Source organism: Cherax quadricarinatus, chromosome 62 (genome assembly GCF_038502225.1).
Source record: "Cherax quadricarinatus isolate ZL_2023a chromosome 62, ASM3850222v1, whole genome shotgun sequence".
In the NCBI taxonomy this organism is placed as follows: Eukaryota; Metazoa; Arthropoda; class Malacostraca; order Decapoda; family Parastacidae; genus Cherax; species Cherax quadricarinatus.
Genome location: NC_091353.1, coordinates 2348317 through 2368115, shown reverse-complemented (window position 1 = coordinate 2368115; position 19799 = coordinate 2348317). Strand labels below are relative to the sequence as shown.

General features: G+C 42.2%; 1 protein-coding gene across 1 annotated transcript in view; it reads right to left on the bottom strand.

The window, feature by feature from the left end:
- LOC138854534 (aldo-keto reductase family 1 member A1-like) overlaps positions 1 to 19799 on the bottom strand; it is a 51595-nt gene that overhangs the window by 27809 nt on the left and 3987 nt on the right. Inside the window, exons 2-4 of the mRNA XM_070098338.1 lie at positions 16442 to 16606; positions 5119 to 5236; positions 3417 to 3517 (exon numbers count right to left, since the gene is read on the bottom strand). Coding sequence (XP_069954439.1) covers positions 3417 to 3517; positions 5119 to 5236; positions 16442 to 16606 — 384 coding nt within the window. The remainder of the gene's footprint in view (positions 1 to 3416; positions 3518 to 5118; positions 5237 to 16441; positions 16607 to 19799) is intronic.

Sequence of the window (19799 nt, the reverse complement as noted above, 5' to 3'; positions counted from 1 at the left end):
TCTGTGACAAGGCCTCCTGGTGGATCAGAGCCTGATCAACTAGGCTGTTACTGCTGGCTGCACGCAATCCAACGTACGAGCCACAGCCCGGCTGGTCAGGAACCGACTTTAGGTGCTTGTCCAGTGCCAGCTTGAAGACTGCCAGGGGTCTATTGGTGATCCCCATTATGTATGCTGGGAGGCAGTTGAACAGTCTCGGGCCCCTGACACTTATTGCATTGTCTTTTAACGTGCTAGTGACACCCCTGCTTTTCACTGGGGATATGTTGCATCGTCTGCCAAGTTTTTTGCTTTCGTTGTGAGTGATTTTCGTGTGCAAGTTCGGTACTAGTCCCTCTAGGATTTTCCAGGTGTATATAATCATGTATCTCTCCCGCCTGCGTTCCAGGGAATACAGGTTTAGGAACCTCAAGCGCTCCCAGTAATTGAGGTGTTTTATCTCCGTTATGCGCGCCGTGAAAGTTCTCTGTACATTTTCTATGTCAGCAATTTCACCTGCCTTGAAAGGTGCTGTTAGTGTGCAGCAATATTCCAGCCTAGATAGAACAAGTGACCTGAAGAGTGTCATCATGGGCTTGGCCTCCCTAGTTTTGAAGGTTCTCATTATCCATCCTGTCATTTTTCTAGCAGATGCGATTGATACAATGTTATGGTCCTTGAAGGTGAGATCCTCCGACATGATCACTTCCAGGTCTTTGACGTTGGTTTTTCGCTCTATTTTGTGGCCGGAATTTGTTTTGTACTCTGATGAAGTCTTAATTTCCTCATGTTTTTTCCTTTTATATATATATATATATATATATATATATATATATACAGTAAGATCACAGTAAACAGGTGATATCAATATGCAAAACAACCACTGTGAAAGAATATTGAAATTCCAAATGCTTTCATGACTTCTCACATTATCAAGGAACTATAAAAACAAAATGTCAAAGGAAGGCATATAAAGGATGAAGACTACACCTCACCATCACATCCCACAACACAGCTACACCTTACAGTCACGTGACAACACCCGACTCTGAAACCTACCTAATACTCTACCCAAAAATTAAGATTTATTACTTGCTTAATGTATCATTAAATTCTTCCCAAATTTTATAAATTATACATGAATCCAATTTATATAAACCAAAAGAAATATTCATATTATTTTCAAAACTCGGTCGATGGATCTATAATTTCCTCACTAACAGAACACAGAGAGTAGTCGTCAACAGAGTAAAGTCCGAGGCAGCTACGGTGAAAAGCTCTGTTCCACAAGGCACAGTACTAGCTCCCATCTTGTTCCTCATCCTCATATCCGACATAGACAAGGATGTCAGCCACAGCACCGTGTCTTCCTTTGCGGATGACACCCGAATCTGCATGACAGTGTCTTCCATTGCAGACACTGCAAGGCTCCAGGCGGACATCAACCAAATCTTTCAGTGGGCTGCAGAAAACAATATGAAGTTCAACGATGAGAAATTTCAATTACTCAGATATGGTAAACATGAGGAAATTAAATCTTCATCAGAGTACAAAACAAATTCTGGCCACGAAATAGAGCGAAACACCAACGTCAAAGACCTGGGAGTGATTATGTCGGAGGATCTCACCTTCAAGGACCATAACATTGTATCAATCGCATCTGCTAGAAAAATGACAGGATGGATAATGAGAACCTTCAAAACTAGGGAGGCCAAGCCCATGATGACACTCTTCAGGTCACTTGTTCTATCTAGGCTGGAATATTGCTGCACTCTAACAGCACCTTTCAAGGCAGGTGAAATTGCCGACCTAGAAAATGTACAGAGAACTTTCACGGCGCGCATAACGGAGATAAAACACCTCAATTACTGGGAGCGCTTGAGGTTTCTAAACCTGTATTCCCTGGAACGCAGGAGGGAGAGATACATGATTATATACACCTGGAAAATCCTAGAGGGACTAGTACCGAACTTGCACACGAAAATCACTCACTACGAAAGCAAAAGACTTGGCAGACGATGCACCATCCCCCCAATGAAAAGCAGGGGTGTCACTAGCACGTTAAGAGACCATACAATAAGTGTCAGGGGCCCGAGACTGTTCAACTGCCTCCCAGCACATATAAGGGGGATTACCAACAGACCCCTGGCAGTCTTCAAGCTGGCACTGGACAAGCACCTAAAGTCAGTTCCTGATCAGCCGGGCTGTGGCTCGTACGTTGGTTTGCGTGCAGCCAGCAGCAACAGCCTGGTTGATCAGGCGCTGATCCACCAGGAGGCCTGGTCACAGACCGGGCCGCGGGGGCGTTGACCCCCGAAACTCTCTCCAGGTAAACTCCAGGTAATATTCCTGTCGACCATGGAATTGCTTGATACAACTTTCTCAACTTTTTGAAAATCAATTGGATGGCTAAAATATCTCACATGAATAAATAGAGCATTGGAATCTTGTCCAGTTCTGATGTTATATTTATGTTGTTTTAATCTTAGTTCGAGATTTTTACCAGTTTGACCGTAATAAACTTTATCGCAAATTTTGCAAGGAATCTTATAGACACATCCATCAGCATTTTGGGGGGAATTCTTTATCAAAAGTTTTTTTTACTGTATCAAGATTTTTAAATACAACTTTAATATTAAAAGTCTTAAGAAGAGAAGGCATATCAACTAAGTTTTCATGGTAAGGGAGAACCAACATATTTTTAGTTAAATAAAGTTGGTTGTCCCTTTTTGGATTGTAAAAAGTATTTCTAGCAATTTTATAACATTTATCAATTACGTTTCATAGGTATTTTAGATCACTAGCTATTTCATAAATTTTGGATGTTTCTTTATATACGAATTCTAGATTACAAATACGTAAATCTGTCAAAAACATTGATGAGAAAACCAACAGTTGAATTGTATCTTGATGTGAAGAATAATAGTGGACATAGGAACAGTTATTTGTAGGTTTTCTGTAAATTCTAAATTTAAAGCCATTGGTACCCTTAATAATTAAAACATCTAGAAAAGACAATGAGTTATTTGGGTAGGGTATTAGGTGGGCCGCGGGGGCGTTGACCCCCGGAACTCTCTCCAGGTAAACTCCAGGTTTGACAGAGTCGCGTGTCGTCACGCATGTGTGAGGTGTATCTTTATTGTGGGATGTGATGGTGAGGTGTAGTCTTGACCCTTTATATGCCTTCCTTTGATATTTTGTTTATATATATATATATATATATATAATATATATATATATATATATATATATATATATATATATATATATATATATATATATATATATATATATATATATTATAGAAAGAAAATGTCGAATTAGTTGCGCTTGTTTCTTTTTACTTAACTGCATTACTATTATTAACCTTTATAATGTCTACAGAATTTTTAAAAAAATAAATTATTAGAGGTGGTAAAATAAGTATGAGTACCAACCTGAGCCTCCATGGCTCTCCAGACTCCCTCAAGGTTGGTGTTCACGTCAAGAACAGCATTACCATCATTGTCCTTAGGAGAAATGTCATCATCATTCTTGCCTAAAAAAATGGTATATCAGAAAATCGCTATCATGTTTTCTATTGTTATTAATGTAGAATATAACGACAGGTTGTATATAAGACAAAATGTGGGTTATGTCATTTTATTGAAAAGCCTTTTTGCCCATTAGGATTTAACAATTCAGGATAATTCCTTAAGTCCCTGGTTAACGAAACTTCATGACAATAAAATGCCATAACTAACATTCTGTGTCTTATTTACATCCTGTAGTATACAAAGGCAGTGACTTGGTCAACAGACCACAATGCGAAACCAAATCTTTGTTGTTTTGAGAACGAAAAGAAAACAAAGTGAAACTCACTCATGCTTTTTTTTTTGGACGAAAGAAATCTGGAATGGGTATGGTGAACCAAAAATTGGAAGGTGAAACACCTTCCAGTTTTTGGTTCACCATACCCATTCCAGATTTCCTTTGTCTAATAAAAGCATGAGTGAGCTTCAATTTGTTTTCCTTTCGTTCTCAAAACAACAAAGATTTGGCTTCGCATTGTGGTCTGTTAAGTGCAGTTTTGGCTATAATTCACTTGGAACATTAAGAAAAACACTGAATAAAATCATACCCAGAAAATTGCTTTGCCCAGGTACTTGAACATCCTTATTACTGTTCCCAGATTGTTTAGCTTACAAAATTTCAGAGACCAGTTAAACCAGACTGAATCATCAATTCAGTCTACTTTGGAAAAAGGAACAGAAGAATTATATCCTGATCTCGATCTCAAGTATTCTTCCCACGTAAAATTTCATTGTAAGGGAAAAGATAACATAATATACAACAGGGCCGCTAACCAGCACATAATACATGTACATATTTACATAAAGCACAGATGCATAATGCTCCCCACCAACACAGTTGTTCTATCCTGGACCATGAGAGACTAAGGCTGAACAAGATGATGTGGATGTTTACTATATACTAGATATAATAGAGGGAAACAATTGTCAAAAGTTTTCCAATAAGCTTGAAAGAACATAAATGTGTCCAGCAACAAGATCCCTACTTTCACCTCATGGTATGAGACAGATGCAAGTACCTGAATCCTTTTCTGTTATCTCCGTTAGCACAATTAAACAAAAGTGGTTTTCTTACTTCCTCTTGACTCAGTCATCACTCGCTCAGCAAAATTGTAGCAGAATGTAGTACCAATAAAGGCTCATCAGCAATCAGTGTCATGCTAAATAAAAGGACACAAATGCAACTAATGCGACGTTTTATTGTGGAAAAGTTTCACTCTTCAGGAGCTTTGTCAAGTCGTTGCTACAATAAACAGAACAGAATTCTTCCTCTGTAAGCAATGCGTGTCGTAAGAGGTGAGTAAAATGCCGGGAGCAAAGGACTAGTAACCCCTTCTCCTGTATGCATTACTAAATTTAAAGAGAGAAACTTTCGTGTTTTTTTTTTTTTTTGGGGGGGGGGGCCATCCTGCCTCCGTGGGATACTGCCGGGTTGTTGAAAGAAGTTGCATTTGTGTCCTTTCATATAACATACTGTCGGTAATTCTATCAATCAATGCCATATTTACTAATGAGAAAAACACGAAGCAACATCCATATTATCATTAACATTATTCATGCTACTTACCCTTCATACCACATGGAAAGTGAAATAGGTACAGATCGACGTAAGTCAGCCGCAACTTATCTAATGACTTCTGTAGAAATCTTGGTACATCCTCCTCTCGATTTCCAATCATAGGTAGCTGGAAAATTTGTCAGCATATTATTGTACAAAATAATTGTTGTATTACCACAAAAAAGTAATGCATCTGAGTAAAACACAAATAAATATACAGTGAAATATGGCAGCTAAACATAGTTGTATGATACAGATGAAAATATATAAGTATTCTGAGAGGGCTAATATGTGTGGCTAAAATGGAGGGCGGATGAATGAGAGAGATGGTTAAGATATGAGGTTAGAAGGGTGGGCGAATGAATGTCAGCGACAGCATACATGAAGAAGTATGAACCATAAAGTACGTAAGAGTTGGTAAACAATAATATACATGAGGTACGGCCTATCTTTGTATCATAAGCAAATTCATGTCAATTGTAATTCCTTCATCAAGGTCATTAATGTAAATTATGAATAACAATGGGCCTAAAATTGATCTTTGATCCAGGCTGGAATACTGATGTATACTGACCACAGACTGGTCACAGACCGGGCCTTGAACCTGTTTCATTTGCAGATAACGCTACTTATGTCTTCTCTCGCCTAAACCCAACCATACTAACAGACAATGTAAATGACGAACTAAAAATATCAACTTGGAAGACGACCAGCAAACTTACTCTCAATATAGACAGAACCTGTTTCATACTGTTTGGAAACAGAGCTTCAAATGTTCAGTTTAATATTTCGATAAATTGTTCCCCCATTTCAAGACACACAGAGGGCAAATTTCTAGGTCTCCAACTTGAGTTCTGTCATAAATTTTAGACCCACATACAGAAAATATCCAAGAATGCCTCCAAAACAGTAGTAATCCTTTCTAAGATACGGAACTATGTACCCCAAATGGCACTTCTTGCTCTTTACCATTCTTTCATCTACCCTTACCTCACCTATGGTATTTGTGCATGGGGTTCAACCACATCAAATCACCTAAAGCCTTTAATAACTCAGCAGAAATCTGCTGTGCGATTGATAACTAATTCAAAGAATCCACACATATTATTGTGCATACTACATACACAGAACATTATTCTCCAATATTAACCCTCTTCTCAAACTCCTCATTGATAACTACAACAGAAAGCAGAAGCATAACACAAGTCTCAAAGCATTCTTTGATATCCCTCATGTCCCTCTCTCCCTATGCAAAAACGCTATGTACATGAAGGGCCCGAAGATCTGGAACATACAAAAGGACCCCTGCTGCCTGGAAATCAGTTTAAGGCCCTACTGAGAAATCACCTCATCATCTAGAATTAACCTTCCTATGATGTAGAGATATACCAAGTTGAATGAATCTTATTGAAGCTAGCTGGCCCAGTGGCTAACGAGACTTATATTTTATCACCTACCAGTAACTCAAAAAAATATACCTGGAGTTTACCTGGAGAGAGTTCCGGGGGTCAATGCCCCCGCGGCCCGGTCTGTGACCAGGCCTCCTGGTGGATCAGAGCCTGATCAACCAGGCTCTTGCTGCTGGCTGCATGCAAACCAACGTACGAGCCACAGCCCGGCTGATCAGGAACTGACTTTAGGTGCTTGTCCAGTGCCAGCTTGAAGACTGCCAGGGGTCTGTTGGTAATCCCCCGTATGTGTGCTGGGAGGCAGTTGAACAGTCTCGGGCCCCTGACACTTATTGTATGGTCTCTTAACGTGCTAGTGACACCCCTGCTTTTCATTGGGGGGATGGTGCATCGTCTGCCAAGTCTTTTGCTTTCGTAGTGAGTGATTTTCGTGTGCAAGTTCGGTACTAGTCCCTCTAGGATTTTCCAGGTGTATATAATCATGTATCTCTCCCTCCTGCGTTCCAGGGAATACAGGTTTAGGAACCTCAAGCGCTCCCAATAATTGAGGTGTTTTATCTCCGTTATGCGCGCCGTGAAAGTTCTCTGTACATTTTCTAGGTCGGCAATTTCACCTGCCTTGAAAGGTGCTGTTAGTGTGCAGCAATATTCCAGCCTAGATAGAACAAGTGACCTGAAGAGTGTCATCATGGGCTTGGCCTCCCTAGTTTTGAAGGTTCTCATTATCCATCCTGTCATTTTTCTAGCAGATGCGATTTATACAATGTTATGGTCCTTGAAGGTGAGATCCTCCGACATGATCACTCCCAGGTCTTTGACGTTGGTGTTTCGCTCTATTTTGTGGCCGGAATTTGTTTTGTACTCTGATGAAGATTTAATTTCCTCATGTTTACCATATCTGAGTAATTGAAATTTCTCATCGTTGAACTTCATATTGTTTTCTGCAGCCCACTGAAAGATTTGGTTGATGTCTGCCTGGAGCTTTGCAGTGTCTGCAATGGAAGACACTGTCATGCAGATTCGGGTGTCATCTGCAAAGGAAGACACGGCTGACATCCTTGTCTATGTCGGATATAAGGATGAGGAACAAGATGGGAGCGAGTACTGTGCCTTGTGGAACAGAGCTTTTCACCGTAGCTGCCTCGGACTTTACTCTGTTGACGACTACTCTCTGTGTTCTGTTAGTGAGGAAATTATAGATCCATCGACCGACTTTTCCTGTTATTCCTTTAGCACGCATTTTGTGTGCTATTACGCCATGGTCACACTTGTCGAAGGCTTTTGCAAAGTCTGTATATATTACATCTGCATTCTTTTTGTCTTCTAGTGCATTTAGGACCTTGTCGTAGTGGTCCAATAGTTGAGACAGACAGGAGCGACCTGTTCTAAACCCATGTTGCCCTGGGTTGTGTAACTGATGGGTTTCTAGATGGGTGGTGATCTTGCTTCTTAGGACCCTTTCAAAGATTTTTATGATATGGGATGTTAGTGCTATTGGTCTGTAGTTCTTTGCTGTTGCTTTACTGCCCCCTTTGTGGAGTGGGGCTATGTCTGTTGTTTTTAGTAACTGTGGGACGACCCCCGTGTCCATGCTCCCTCTCCATAGGATGGAAAAGGCTCGTGATAGGGGCTTCTTGCAGTTCTTGATGAACACAGAGTTCCATGAGTCTGGCCCTGGGGCAGAGTGCATGGGCATGTCATTTATCGCCTGTTCGAAGTCATTTGGCGCCAGGATAACATCGGATAGGCTTGTGTTAATCAAATTTTGTGGCTCTCTCATAAAAAATTCATTTTGATCTTCGACTCTCAGTCTGGTTAGCGGCTTGCTAAAAACTGAGTCATATTGGGACTTGAGTAGCTCACTCATTTCCTTGCTGTCATCTGTGTAGGACCCATCTTGTTTAAGTAGGGGCCCAATACTGGACGTTGTTCTCGATTTTGATTTGGCATAGGAGAAGAAATACTTTGGGTTTCTATCGATTTCATTTATGGCTTTTAGTTCTTCCCGCAATTCCTGACTCCTAAAGGATTCTTTTAGCTTAAGTTCGATGCTTGCTATTTCTCTGACCAGTGTCTCCCTACGCATTTCAGATATATTGACCTCTTTTAGCCGCTCTATTATTCTTTTCCGTCGCCTGTAAAGGGAACGCCTGTCTCTTTCTGTTTTACATCTACTCCTCCTTTTTCTTAGAGGAATATATAGTATATTTTCCGAAAATAGTGTATTTGTATGTAAATTAATAAAATTTATTGTATTTAATAAGCATTATATTGTAAAAAATGGGAAGCTCGGCGCCTGCGCTGTCGAGCAGAGGAGACTCGCCATTGTGTTTTGAATGGAGTACAAACACGTTAATGTAAAATGTATAATTTTCGTCGCTCTAGAGGTTATATTGGGCTTACACCTCTCAAATAGGAGCCGAAATTGTTGGATGTGCATTTCTGCATAATTTGAGCATTAAATCGATGTACAGTACAGCTCCAGGAACCTCAGATAAGCTATCTAAATTATGTATTGTACACAGTAATCTCCAGACAAATTGGTGAGTATGATTATAAATTCTCCTTCTGTTATATAAATGTGTATATGTAATCATTTATTAAACTTAATATACAGTCCACAAATTTCTATTAAATTTACCAGAATTCCTGGTAATGTACATTTCATTTGTAATTAATATAGGTCTAGAGCAACTTGTGGATATGACAGCTGTAGGTATCGAAGGGGGAACATTTTTGTGATCTAGGTGTCCCAAATTCCTACTTGTCTATGTAACTTTGATAAATAATAATTATCTTAGTTACCATTTACTGGTATGTACCTTATATTACATCCAAGTAAATGTAATTTTCCACATAATGCTTGAACGATATTCAACTTCTGAAAAGGATCAAAGACTCCAATCATAAGGGTCTGAAAGGAGTTGCAACTTCTTTCCCATCCCAGATGCAGTCTGGTGGCCTTGGTAGAGGGACTGGTAGTGGTGGGAGTGATAATTGTAGTAGTTGTGTGTGGAATGGAAGCATTGGTCCTTCCTAGGGTTGGTACAGGAGCCAGGAGCACACTTACACACACACACACACACACGCAACAACAAATAGGTGAGTACACACACAGACACACACACACACGTGGGTCCGTGGGGTGCAGACGTGGGTAACAAGGCTCCGAGAACCTTAGCGTTGTAAGGGGTGCAATAACAGCTAGCAGTAATCAGTTCCACTACCACTGATTGCTGCTAGCTGTTATTGCACGCCTTACAACGCTAAGGTTCTCGGAGCCTTGTTACCCATGTCTGCACCCCACAGACCCACGTGTGTGTGTGTATCTGTGTGTACTCACCTATTTGTGGTTGCGTGTGTGTGTGTGAGTGTGTGAGTGTGTGAGTGTGTGAGTTTGAGTGTGAGTGTGTGTGTGTGTGTGTGTGTGTGTGTGTGTGTGTGTGTGTGTGTGTGTGTGTGTGTGTGTGTGTGTGTGAGTGTGTGTGTGTGTGTGTGTGTGTACTCACCTATTTGTACTCACCTGTTTGTGGTTGCAGGGGTCGAGTCATAGCTCCTGGCCCTGCCTCTTCACTGATTGCTACTAGGCCCTCTCTCTCCCTGCTCCATGAGCTTTATCATACCTCGCTTTAAAACTATGTATGGTTCCTGCCTCCACTACTTCACTTTCTAGGCTATTCCACAGCTTGACTACTCTATGACTGAAGAAATACTTCCTAACATCCCTTTGATTCATCTGAGTCTTCAACTTCCAATTGTGACCTCTTGTGTCTGTGTCCCATCTCTGGAACATCCCGTCTTTGTCCGCCTCGTCTATTCTGCACAGTATTTTATATGTCGTTATCATGTCTCCCCTGATCCTCCTGGCCTCCAGTGTCGTCAGGCCGATTTCCCTCAACCTTTCTTCGTAGGACAATCCCCGTAGCTCTGGGACTAGTCTTGTTGCAAACCTTTGCACTTTCTCTAATTTCTTGATGTGCTTGACTAGGTGTGGATTCCAAACTGGTGCTGCATACTCCAGTATGGGCCTGACGTAAATGGTATACAGAGTCTTGAACGACTCCTTACTGAGGTATCGGAACGCTATCCGTAGGTTTGCCAGGCACCCGTATGCTGCAGCAGTTATCTGATTGATGTGCACCTCAGGAGATATGCTCGGTGTTATACTCACCCCCAGATCTTTTTCCTTGAGTGAGGTTTGCAGACTTTGGCCATCTAAACTATATTGTGTCTGCGGTCTTCTTTGCCCTTCCCCAATCTTCATGACTTTGCATTTGGTGGGGTTAAACTCAAGGAGCCAGTTGCTGGACCAGGCTTGTAGCCTGTCCAGGTCTCTTTGTAGTCCTGCCTGATCCTCATCCGATTTGATTCTTCTCATTAACTTCACATCGTCCACAAACAAGGACACTTCTGAGTCTATCCCTTCCGTTATGTCATTCACATATACCAAGAACAGCACAGGTCCTAGGACTGACCCCTGTGGAACCCCACTTGTCACAGGCGCCCACTTTGACACCTCATCATGTACCATGACTCGTTGTTGCCTCCCTGTAAGGTATTCTCTGATCCATTGCAGTGCCTTTCCTGTTATGTGTGCCTGATCCTCTAGCTTTTGCAGTAACCTCTTGTGAGGAACTGTGTCGAAGGCCTTCTTGCAGTCCAAAAAAATGCAGTCGATCCACCCCTCTCTTGTCTTACGTCTGTCACCTTGTCATAAAACTCTAATAGGTTTGTGACACAGGATTTTCCCTCCCTGAAACCATGCTGGTTGTCAATTATACACTTGTTTCTTTCCAGGTGCTCCACCACTCTCCTCCTGATGATCTTCTCCATGACCTTGCATACTATACACGTTAGTAATACAGGTCTGTAGTTTAGTGCCTCATGTCTGTCTCCCTTTTTAAAAATTGGGACTACATTTGCCATCTTCCATACCTCGGGGAGTTGCCCAGTTTCAAATGATGTGTTGAAGATCTTCGTTAATGGTACACACAATGTCTCTGCTCCCTCTTTAAGGACCCACTGAGAGATGTTGTCTGGTCCCACCGCCATTGAGGTGTCAAGTTCGCATAGCAGCTTCTTCACCTCCTCCTTGGTTATATGTACCTCATCCAGCACTTGCTGGTGCACCCCCCTGCTCTGATTTCCTGGAGTCCTACTGGTTTCCACTGTAAATACTTCATTAAATCTTGTGTTGAGCTCCTGACATACCTCCCGGTCGTTTCTTGTGAATTCCCTATCACCCTTCCTCAGTCTGATTACCTGGTCCTTGACTGTTGTTTTCCTCCTGATGTGGCTGTACAACAGCTTCAGGTCAGCCTTGACTTTCGATGCTATGTCATTTTCGTATTGCCACTGAGCCTCCCTTCTTATCTGTGCATATTCGTTTCTGGCTCTTCGGCTAATCTCTTTATTTTCCTGAGTTCTCTGTCTTCTGTACCTTTTCCATTCTCTAGTACACCTAGTTTTTGCCTCCATACACCTTTGGGTGAACCAAGGACTCATTCTGTTCTTCCCATTATTTCTGTTTCCCTTGGGAACAAACCTCTCCTCTGCCTCCTTGCATTTTGTTGCCACATAGTCCATCATTTCTTGTACTGGTTTTCCTGTCAGTTCCCTCTCCCACTGAATGTCTTGAAAGAAGTTCCTCAAGCCTGAGTAGTTCCCCCTTTTGTAGTTTGGTTTTTCCCACCCTATTCCTGCTGCTCTCTCCACTTGGAGCTCAACTATGTAGTCGAAGCACAGAACCACATGATCACTAGCTCCCAGGGGCCTTTCATACATGATATCCTCGATGTCAGAACTACTCAAGGTGAATACAAGGTCCAGTCTTGCTGGTTCATCCTCTCCTCTCTCTCTGGTAATGTCTCTAACATGTTGATGCATGAGGTTTTCCAGTACCACATCCATCATCTTGGCTCTCCATGTTTCGGGACCCCCATGGGGCTCCAGGTTTTCCCAGTCAATCTCCTTGTGATTGAAATCACCCATAACTAGTAACTTTGCTCTCCCCATGTGTGCTCTCCTGGCCACCTCGGCTAGTGTGTCGACCATTGCTCTGTTGCTCTCATCGTATTCTTCTCTTGGCCTCCTGCAGTTCTGTGGTGGGTTGTACATTACTGCAATTATCACCTTATGTCCCTCAGACTGGATTGTTCTACTAAGTAGTCCCTTTCGCCCGTGCCATCCATTCCTTCCATTTTCTCAACCCCCCACTGGTTTTTAATGAGCAGTGCAACTCCTCCCCCTCTCCTCCCTCTGTCTTTCCTGAGGATTTGATATCTGGATGGAAAGATTGAATCTGTTATTATTCTGGTGAGTTTTGTTTCTGTGAGTGTTATTATGTCTGGGGATGTCTCCTTGATTCTTTCGTGCCACTCCTCATACTTATTTGTTATTCCATCTGCATTTGTATACCACACCTTCAACTTCTTTTCTAAGATTGTGGTCTGGGAGGTGTATTGGGGTTGGGGAAGTGGGAGACCTGATAAGGAACTATGGGTGGTTGCTGTGGGGGTGGAGTTTGTAATGCAGTGGGTGGGGGCATTGGATGTGGCATGGGTGTTTTGGTTTAGAGTGTTTGGTTGCACTGGGGTTGACATGGTTGAGAGGCTTCTATAGGAAGTTGTGAGGGAGGCTGTATTTGATCTTCCTGTGTCTGGGATCTCCTGTCTGTCTTCTCCATCCCCTCTCTTTCCTCCTTTCACCTTTGTACCATCTCTCTCTGTTTCTGCCTTTCTGCTTGTGTTCTGTCGCGGTCGAGATACACCTTCCTGTATGCTGGCATGTCCCTTAATCGTGCTTTCTCCTGCAGGATCCTGTTCCGAGTCGATTCTGCCTTGAAGGTCACTTTCACTGGCCGGGTTCTATTTTTTACAAACCCCCCTATTCTCCAAAAATTTTCCAGCTGGGTCATGTCGTCTTCTCCTATTGCTTTCATGATGCTTTCAATTGCTTTTTTTTCCCTTGTTTTCTTGCTTCATATGTTTCCCCTTCAACTTCCTGGAGCCCATACACAAAGACTGACCTCACCCTTTCATGCTCCCACTGCATATCCCTGAGTATCCCTTCATTCAATTTGATTTCCTCCATTGCAGCTTTCCTTTCTTCAGTTTCACTAGCTAATGTACTTGGGCTCAGTGGCCTGTCATTTTCCCTTCTCGGCTTTCCCTGGGCTCTGCTGTGGTCTGTTAGGGCCTCCACATATAGCTTAGCTCTTTCATTTACTACAGTCTCCACTGATTGAGCTTCTACATGCAGTTTTGCTCCTTCTTTCCCTACAGTCCCCTTATTTGTGACTGAGGTAGCAGTCTCTGTTGTCAATCCCAAAATGTTCTTTAGTTCTTTAGGCTGTTTCAGATTTTTCAGTTCCTCTTCTAAACTCTGTATCCTGGCCTCTGCTGGTTTGACTTGCACCTCCCACTTCCTGCTTTCCATGTCTATCCTCTCTTCCATTCTCATGCTAAGTTCTAGTTTCTTTTCCCATTCATGTTCCCTTTTTGTGAGCTCTCCTGCCCAATCTTCCTTTGCAGTTTCCTCCTCCTGTCCCTTGGTTTTTCTTGTTGCTCTCTGGCAACCCATTTTTGTTTTATCCTGATTGCCTCAGAGTGGGAAACCTATGTAATTCTGTATGTTAGGTTAGTAATGTGTATGTCAGAGTGTGGGGGGGGGAGGTAGAGGAGGTACTGTGGCTATGTGGGAGAGTAGTGGGGAGGGGGAGTGGGAAGGAGAGTGAAGTAAGTGGGTGAGTGGGAGAGGGAGAGGGGGAAGGAGGGAAAGGTGGGGAGAGGGATGGTGAAAGAAGGAGGGGAGGGATCAGGTGAAGGAGTGAGATGTCGGTGGGGGAGGGGGGAGGAGTGTATGTGTGAGTCTGGGAATGTGTGTGTGTGTTGCATGTGTGTGTGTTGCGTGTGTGTGTTGTGTGTGTGTGTGTGTGTGTGTGTGTGTGTGTGTGTGTGTGTGTGTGTGTGTGTGTGTGTGTGTGTGTGTGTGTGTGTGTGTGTGTGTGTGTGTGTGTGTGTGTGTGTGTGTGGGTGTGTGTGGGTGTGTGTGGGTGTGTGTGGGTGTGTGTGGGTGTGTGGGTATGTGGGTGTGTGTGTGTGTGTGTGTGTGTGTGTGTGTGTGTGTGTGTGTGTGTGTGTGTGTGTGTGTGTGTGTGTGTGTGTCTCAACAATCAATATTTGCACCAATAGCTCATTACAGTTGTGACCGGGTGTGGAAGTGTGAATTGCTCAGTACTCTATAATTTGTTCATGATTGTAGCCATGTATAAACGTAAGTAACCATTCTTACAGAATTCATTACCTTTGTAACTTGTGAGCTCATTACCTTTGTACCTAGTTCAGCTATCAAAACTTTGGAGCCCAGTCCCTGGACCCATTACGTACCTCTGTAATCTGTAAATACCTTTGTAACTTGTCATGATTGTGACCAGACCTACCTGGAGTTCATTACCTTTGTAAATTGTGAGTTCGTTATCTTTGTAAATTGTGAGTTCATTACCTCTGTAACTTGCTCAGCTATCAAAACTTTGGAGTCCAGTCCCTGGACCAATTATGTACCTCTGTAATCTTTTGACTACCGCCCACAGGATGGGTATGTGGTGCATAATAAACATATTAAAACTAACCAACATACGCTCCATTTCCTTACTAGCAATGTCCGTTGACAACTACCCATGCCTACTGTCCGTGGATGACTACCCATGGCTACTGTCCGTGGACAACTACCCATGGCTTCTGTCCGTGGACAACTACCCATGGCTTCTGCCGCACCACAATAATGGATATCTCTATCTGGTGTTGGCTTGTGTGGTTTACTATGACTGGACACTTCACAGCAAATATTTATACTCGCAATCACCTATATATCATCGTCACTGGTCATTAAGTCATCATTACAACTCATATCAGTACCTAAACTACGAAAGAATGTTAGATTATTGTTTATTCTGAGGATGTGTAAAGGATATGCTGAGGCCACTATTTTCGGCATTTTCCCCTGTCAGTTTTTGGTCGTCTACATCTCGAATCCGCAGAACTCCTTTCCTGAATGATTTTTCTCATGGTTTGAGGTAAAAAGAATGAAAATAAGAGAATGGAAGTGTGCCACGGTGGACTACCATGCTGTTCATTAATCTGATGCCTAAGTCTATCAATCCTCTTGTAGATCTACAGCACAGACACTGTACCCACTCACATAGATCTACCTGACCAACAACTTAATGGTTAAAGTATTCTTGACAGGTAACATGCAGCCTTAAAGTCGATAGACTCTAAATCCTATTAATCAACCAACAAGCAAATTCTCATTTTTGGAAATAAATGGTATAAAATACCGAAACAATGGAAAAATAAACACATAAGCAGTATAATGTGATCCTTTATTGACAACGTTTCACTCACACAGCGGACTTTATTAAGTCACAAACAGATCTACCTGGGTGAAAGGTACGTGAGTATTTATAGGACAGTGTCAGGTGGAGAATGCTGGGTAGGTTGGATTTCATAAGGACCTGGACGGGACTGGCAGATTTGTGTGTAGTTATGTGGGATAATGATGAAGTTTCTTGACAAGGGGTTCAGTTATGTTATAGAAGCCGTTGTTTCACCCAGGTACATCAGTTTGTGACTTGATAAAGCCCACTGTGTGGGCGAAACATTGTCAATAGGGGGGTCACATTATACTGCTTATGTGTTTATGTTTCCAAATACACATTTTTGTTAATACATTCTACATTCTACAAAGGAAACCAGTTCTATTAAATTACTTAATATATTTAGCATTTATCTGAATAAATATATATCTACCAAATATTTTTTTTTCCATTTTAAAAGACAAATAGGGAAAGTCCGACAATGGGGGAGAAATTGTCACCAGTAAGGAGTTTATACAAAATGTCTTCAGTGACCATTGATGCTCACCTTAGTAGTAACGAAGATATCTTCTCTCTTTAGTTTACCACTGCTAAATAACTTCTCCAGTTCTTCACCAATAATATGTTCATTCTGGTACATGGTTGCAGTGTCAATGTGACGATATCCAAACTCAAGAGCCTCACGTAATACCACTCGGAATCCATCATTTGCCTGAAAATTTGCACATATAGAATTAATAATACATTAAACATTTATCTATGTTATGAGCCAACAACCTTAAGGTATTTACACAATGCTCATTTAAACTATCAGTTGCTTACCCCATGCATTCACCATCTTACTAATTTTCTAACTATAATTACAGAATTAAAGCTGTGACTGGTAAATGTTGTGAATTGGTGTCACATATCAAGCGCCTGATCTCTGGATTCCTTGTACTATGTAAACAAATTAGACATATTTTTGTAATAGTACGATCTAGGAAAGGTATCCCTATATTGCATAACTATTCATTTTGCAGTATAAGTTATAATGCACTTAAATATTGAAATGAATCAGAAGAGACATTGACAGATCATCATAGGGAACAGAGCCCAGCTCTAATTCAATCGTTCCACTAATAAATGGCAGCTCTGAAACTAAACTGAAGAGACATTCTCTGGTTATCTCAGTTCACTATCTGATCATACATCAGTTTTAAATCGAAAGCTTCTGAGATGTTAGGATATAAAGTCATCCGATGAGGCTCTCAGAAATTATCTGTTAAGTTTTATTTAAGCTCTGGTATATAGCATTACTTTTTTTTAAATTGGATTTGTAGCACACAAATGTAATGGGTACATAAAAGTATATGTATTTTTTTAACGCTGACTTATTTCTCAACAGAAGAGACGCTCTCAAATTAATTCACCGAAATCAATTTCATTAATAAAACTGACACATTAAAACTTACACAACTTAAAATCTAAAAGTTTTCTTTGATGAAAACACATCATCACTGAAAGTTGAAGTCGAGCTGAAGATATATTCTCCAGTTATTACATTGAACTCAACAAAATTTATACCTACACAACCAATATCCAAAAAACTGTTTTATCCATTTCAAAATTTACATTAACCATTAAAGTGTGGCTGACGCGGCAGGTTGTGTAGCGGACTAGCTGCGGGATTTTCAAGGATAGCTCCTGGTCAAAGAGGCTGACCAGGTCCCTACTTAACAGAACTCAGTGTGAATGCTTTGAGAAGATACCAGAGCAGCGAACGGACATCCCAGTGCATCGTTTCAGCGTAAATAGTTGAAGTGTTGTGCAGTTTTAGATGGTTTGGTGTTGTTGAGTCAGGACCAGTCAGCGCCTCCCCCCCTCTCCGCTGGGGGGGAGGGAGAGGGCGTGTGTAGTAAACAGTGACCCTCTCATAACGCCTCACCCCTGCCCGTCTGCCCCGCCTCACCCCTGCCCGTCTCCCCCGCCTCACCCCTGCCCGTCTCCCCCGCCTCACCCCTGCCCGTCTCCCCCGCCTCACCCCTGCCCGTCTCCCCCGCCTCACCCCTGCCCGTCTCCCCCGCCTCACCCCTGCCCATCGCCCCCGCCTCACCCCTGCCCATCTCCCCCGCCTCACCCCTGCCCATCTCCCCCGCCTCACCCACCCAACTACCAGCGCCACCCCATCTATAGAGGGTGCTTCTCCCCTAACCCACGATGTCAGCGATGGCACTGTAGGGAGTGCCGGGCTCACAGGAACTTCTACAGGGACAGCATCGTGGAGTTCGACCGCGAGGCAGCTGTCAGGTGTGCCACCGGCAGTGTGTACTCAGTTCCTCAAGCTTCAACATCCGTGCACACGAGGGCCTGGGATCTTCAATCAACTTGGCGTCCACCAGGACGCTGACATGTCCCTAGGGCAGCTCTCCATCGGGCTGCTAACGGAGTCACTGGCTTCTTGGACCTCTTGGGGAGGGTCGATGGTGCTCGTGCAAGCAGCAGATCCCTGGGAAACTTGCTGCTGTTTGCAATGGCTGTCTGCCGAGGAGAGACAGGCATCTAGCAACATCTGTTGTTGGGGCATTGGATGAATTCCCTACTGTGTTTGTTAACTGCTCATTACTCTGTAATTTGTCTTCTGTATAGTCCTTGTGGCTTAGCGCTTCTTTTGTATTATAATAATAATAATGTAATTTGTCTATGATTGTAATCATGTGATAACGTGTTTATCATTCATTACCTTTGAAACTTGTCATGATTGTGGCCAGCTCTACCTGGAGCTCACTACCTTTGTAAATTCTCATGATTAATGTGTTTGATTCATTACCTTTGCAATTATTCATGAGTGTGACCAGCTCAACCTGGAGCTCATTACCTTTGTAACTTGGTCATGATTATGACCAGATCTAGTTCATTACCTTTGTAACTTGCTCAGCTATCAAAACTTTGGAGTCCAGTCCCTGGACCAATTATGTACCTCTGTAATCTTTTGACTACCGCCCACAGGATGGGTATGGGGTGCATAATAAACATGTTAAACTAAAAGTTTGATACCGTTCATAATTATTTTATTTTAATCAGAAGAAACTACTAAACATATAAATGGGTCATATAGATCCCAGGTGGAATGGGAAGCATTTCTAACTGATCCGTGGAAGGAAAAGATAAGTCCAGTTTCTTGGATCAAGGACCTTTCACCAGCACCATGGAACATCCTTTTATTGCAGAAGAGTCATTTTAAAGCTACAACTTGTTGGAAAATTGTAAGTTTATTCATGTATACACAAATACAGTTACATAGATTATCATATATAGCAGCATATGTGTAGTGAACCTGGGATAACCCAGGAAAGTCAGACAAAGTGACTTATTTCCATTGGAGTCCTTTAACCAAGCCAAAAGTATCCAACAAGCCAGGCCTGAGCCAGGATAGCTTAGTTAAGCTAGGTATGGTATGGTCACTGAGGGACTGACCACCTCAAAACTTTAAGGGTGATGGACTGATTACATCGTCTTCAAGTATCTTCTGCTTCTATCAACTTTTCTGTACTCGACTGAAGAAGCCTACTGTGTAGGCGAAACGTTTCAAAATAAAGATACCTAACTGTTGCATATGTGTCTTACCTAACAACCTGTCGGTATTTTATACCATTTTAATGTTCAATCTGTCAGACACTGCAACACAAGGGTATCTTGGTACAGACCTACAATCAACTTCTACAACCTCTACTAGTGAGAACGGCTAGATTTGAGAGGGACCTGTCCTTCCAACATCTGAGTTCTTACCTCTCCTAGTGACCTACGTCTCACCTGTTGGCGCTATAAAAAGGCTCCATCCTGTCACTTCATCTCCATATTGTTTCATTCTATGGAACAATGCTCTTCTCCAGACTGAGGGACTGACCACCTCAAAACTTTAAGGG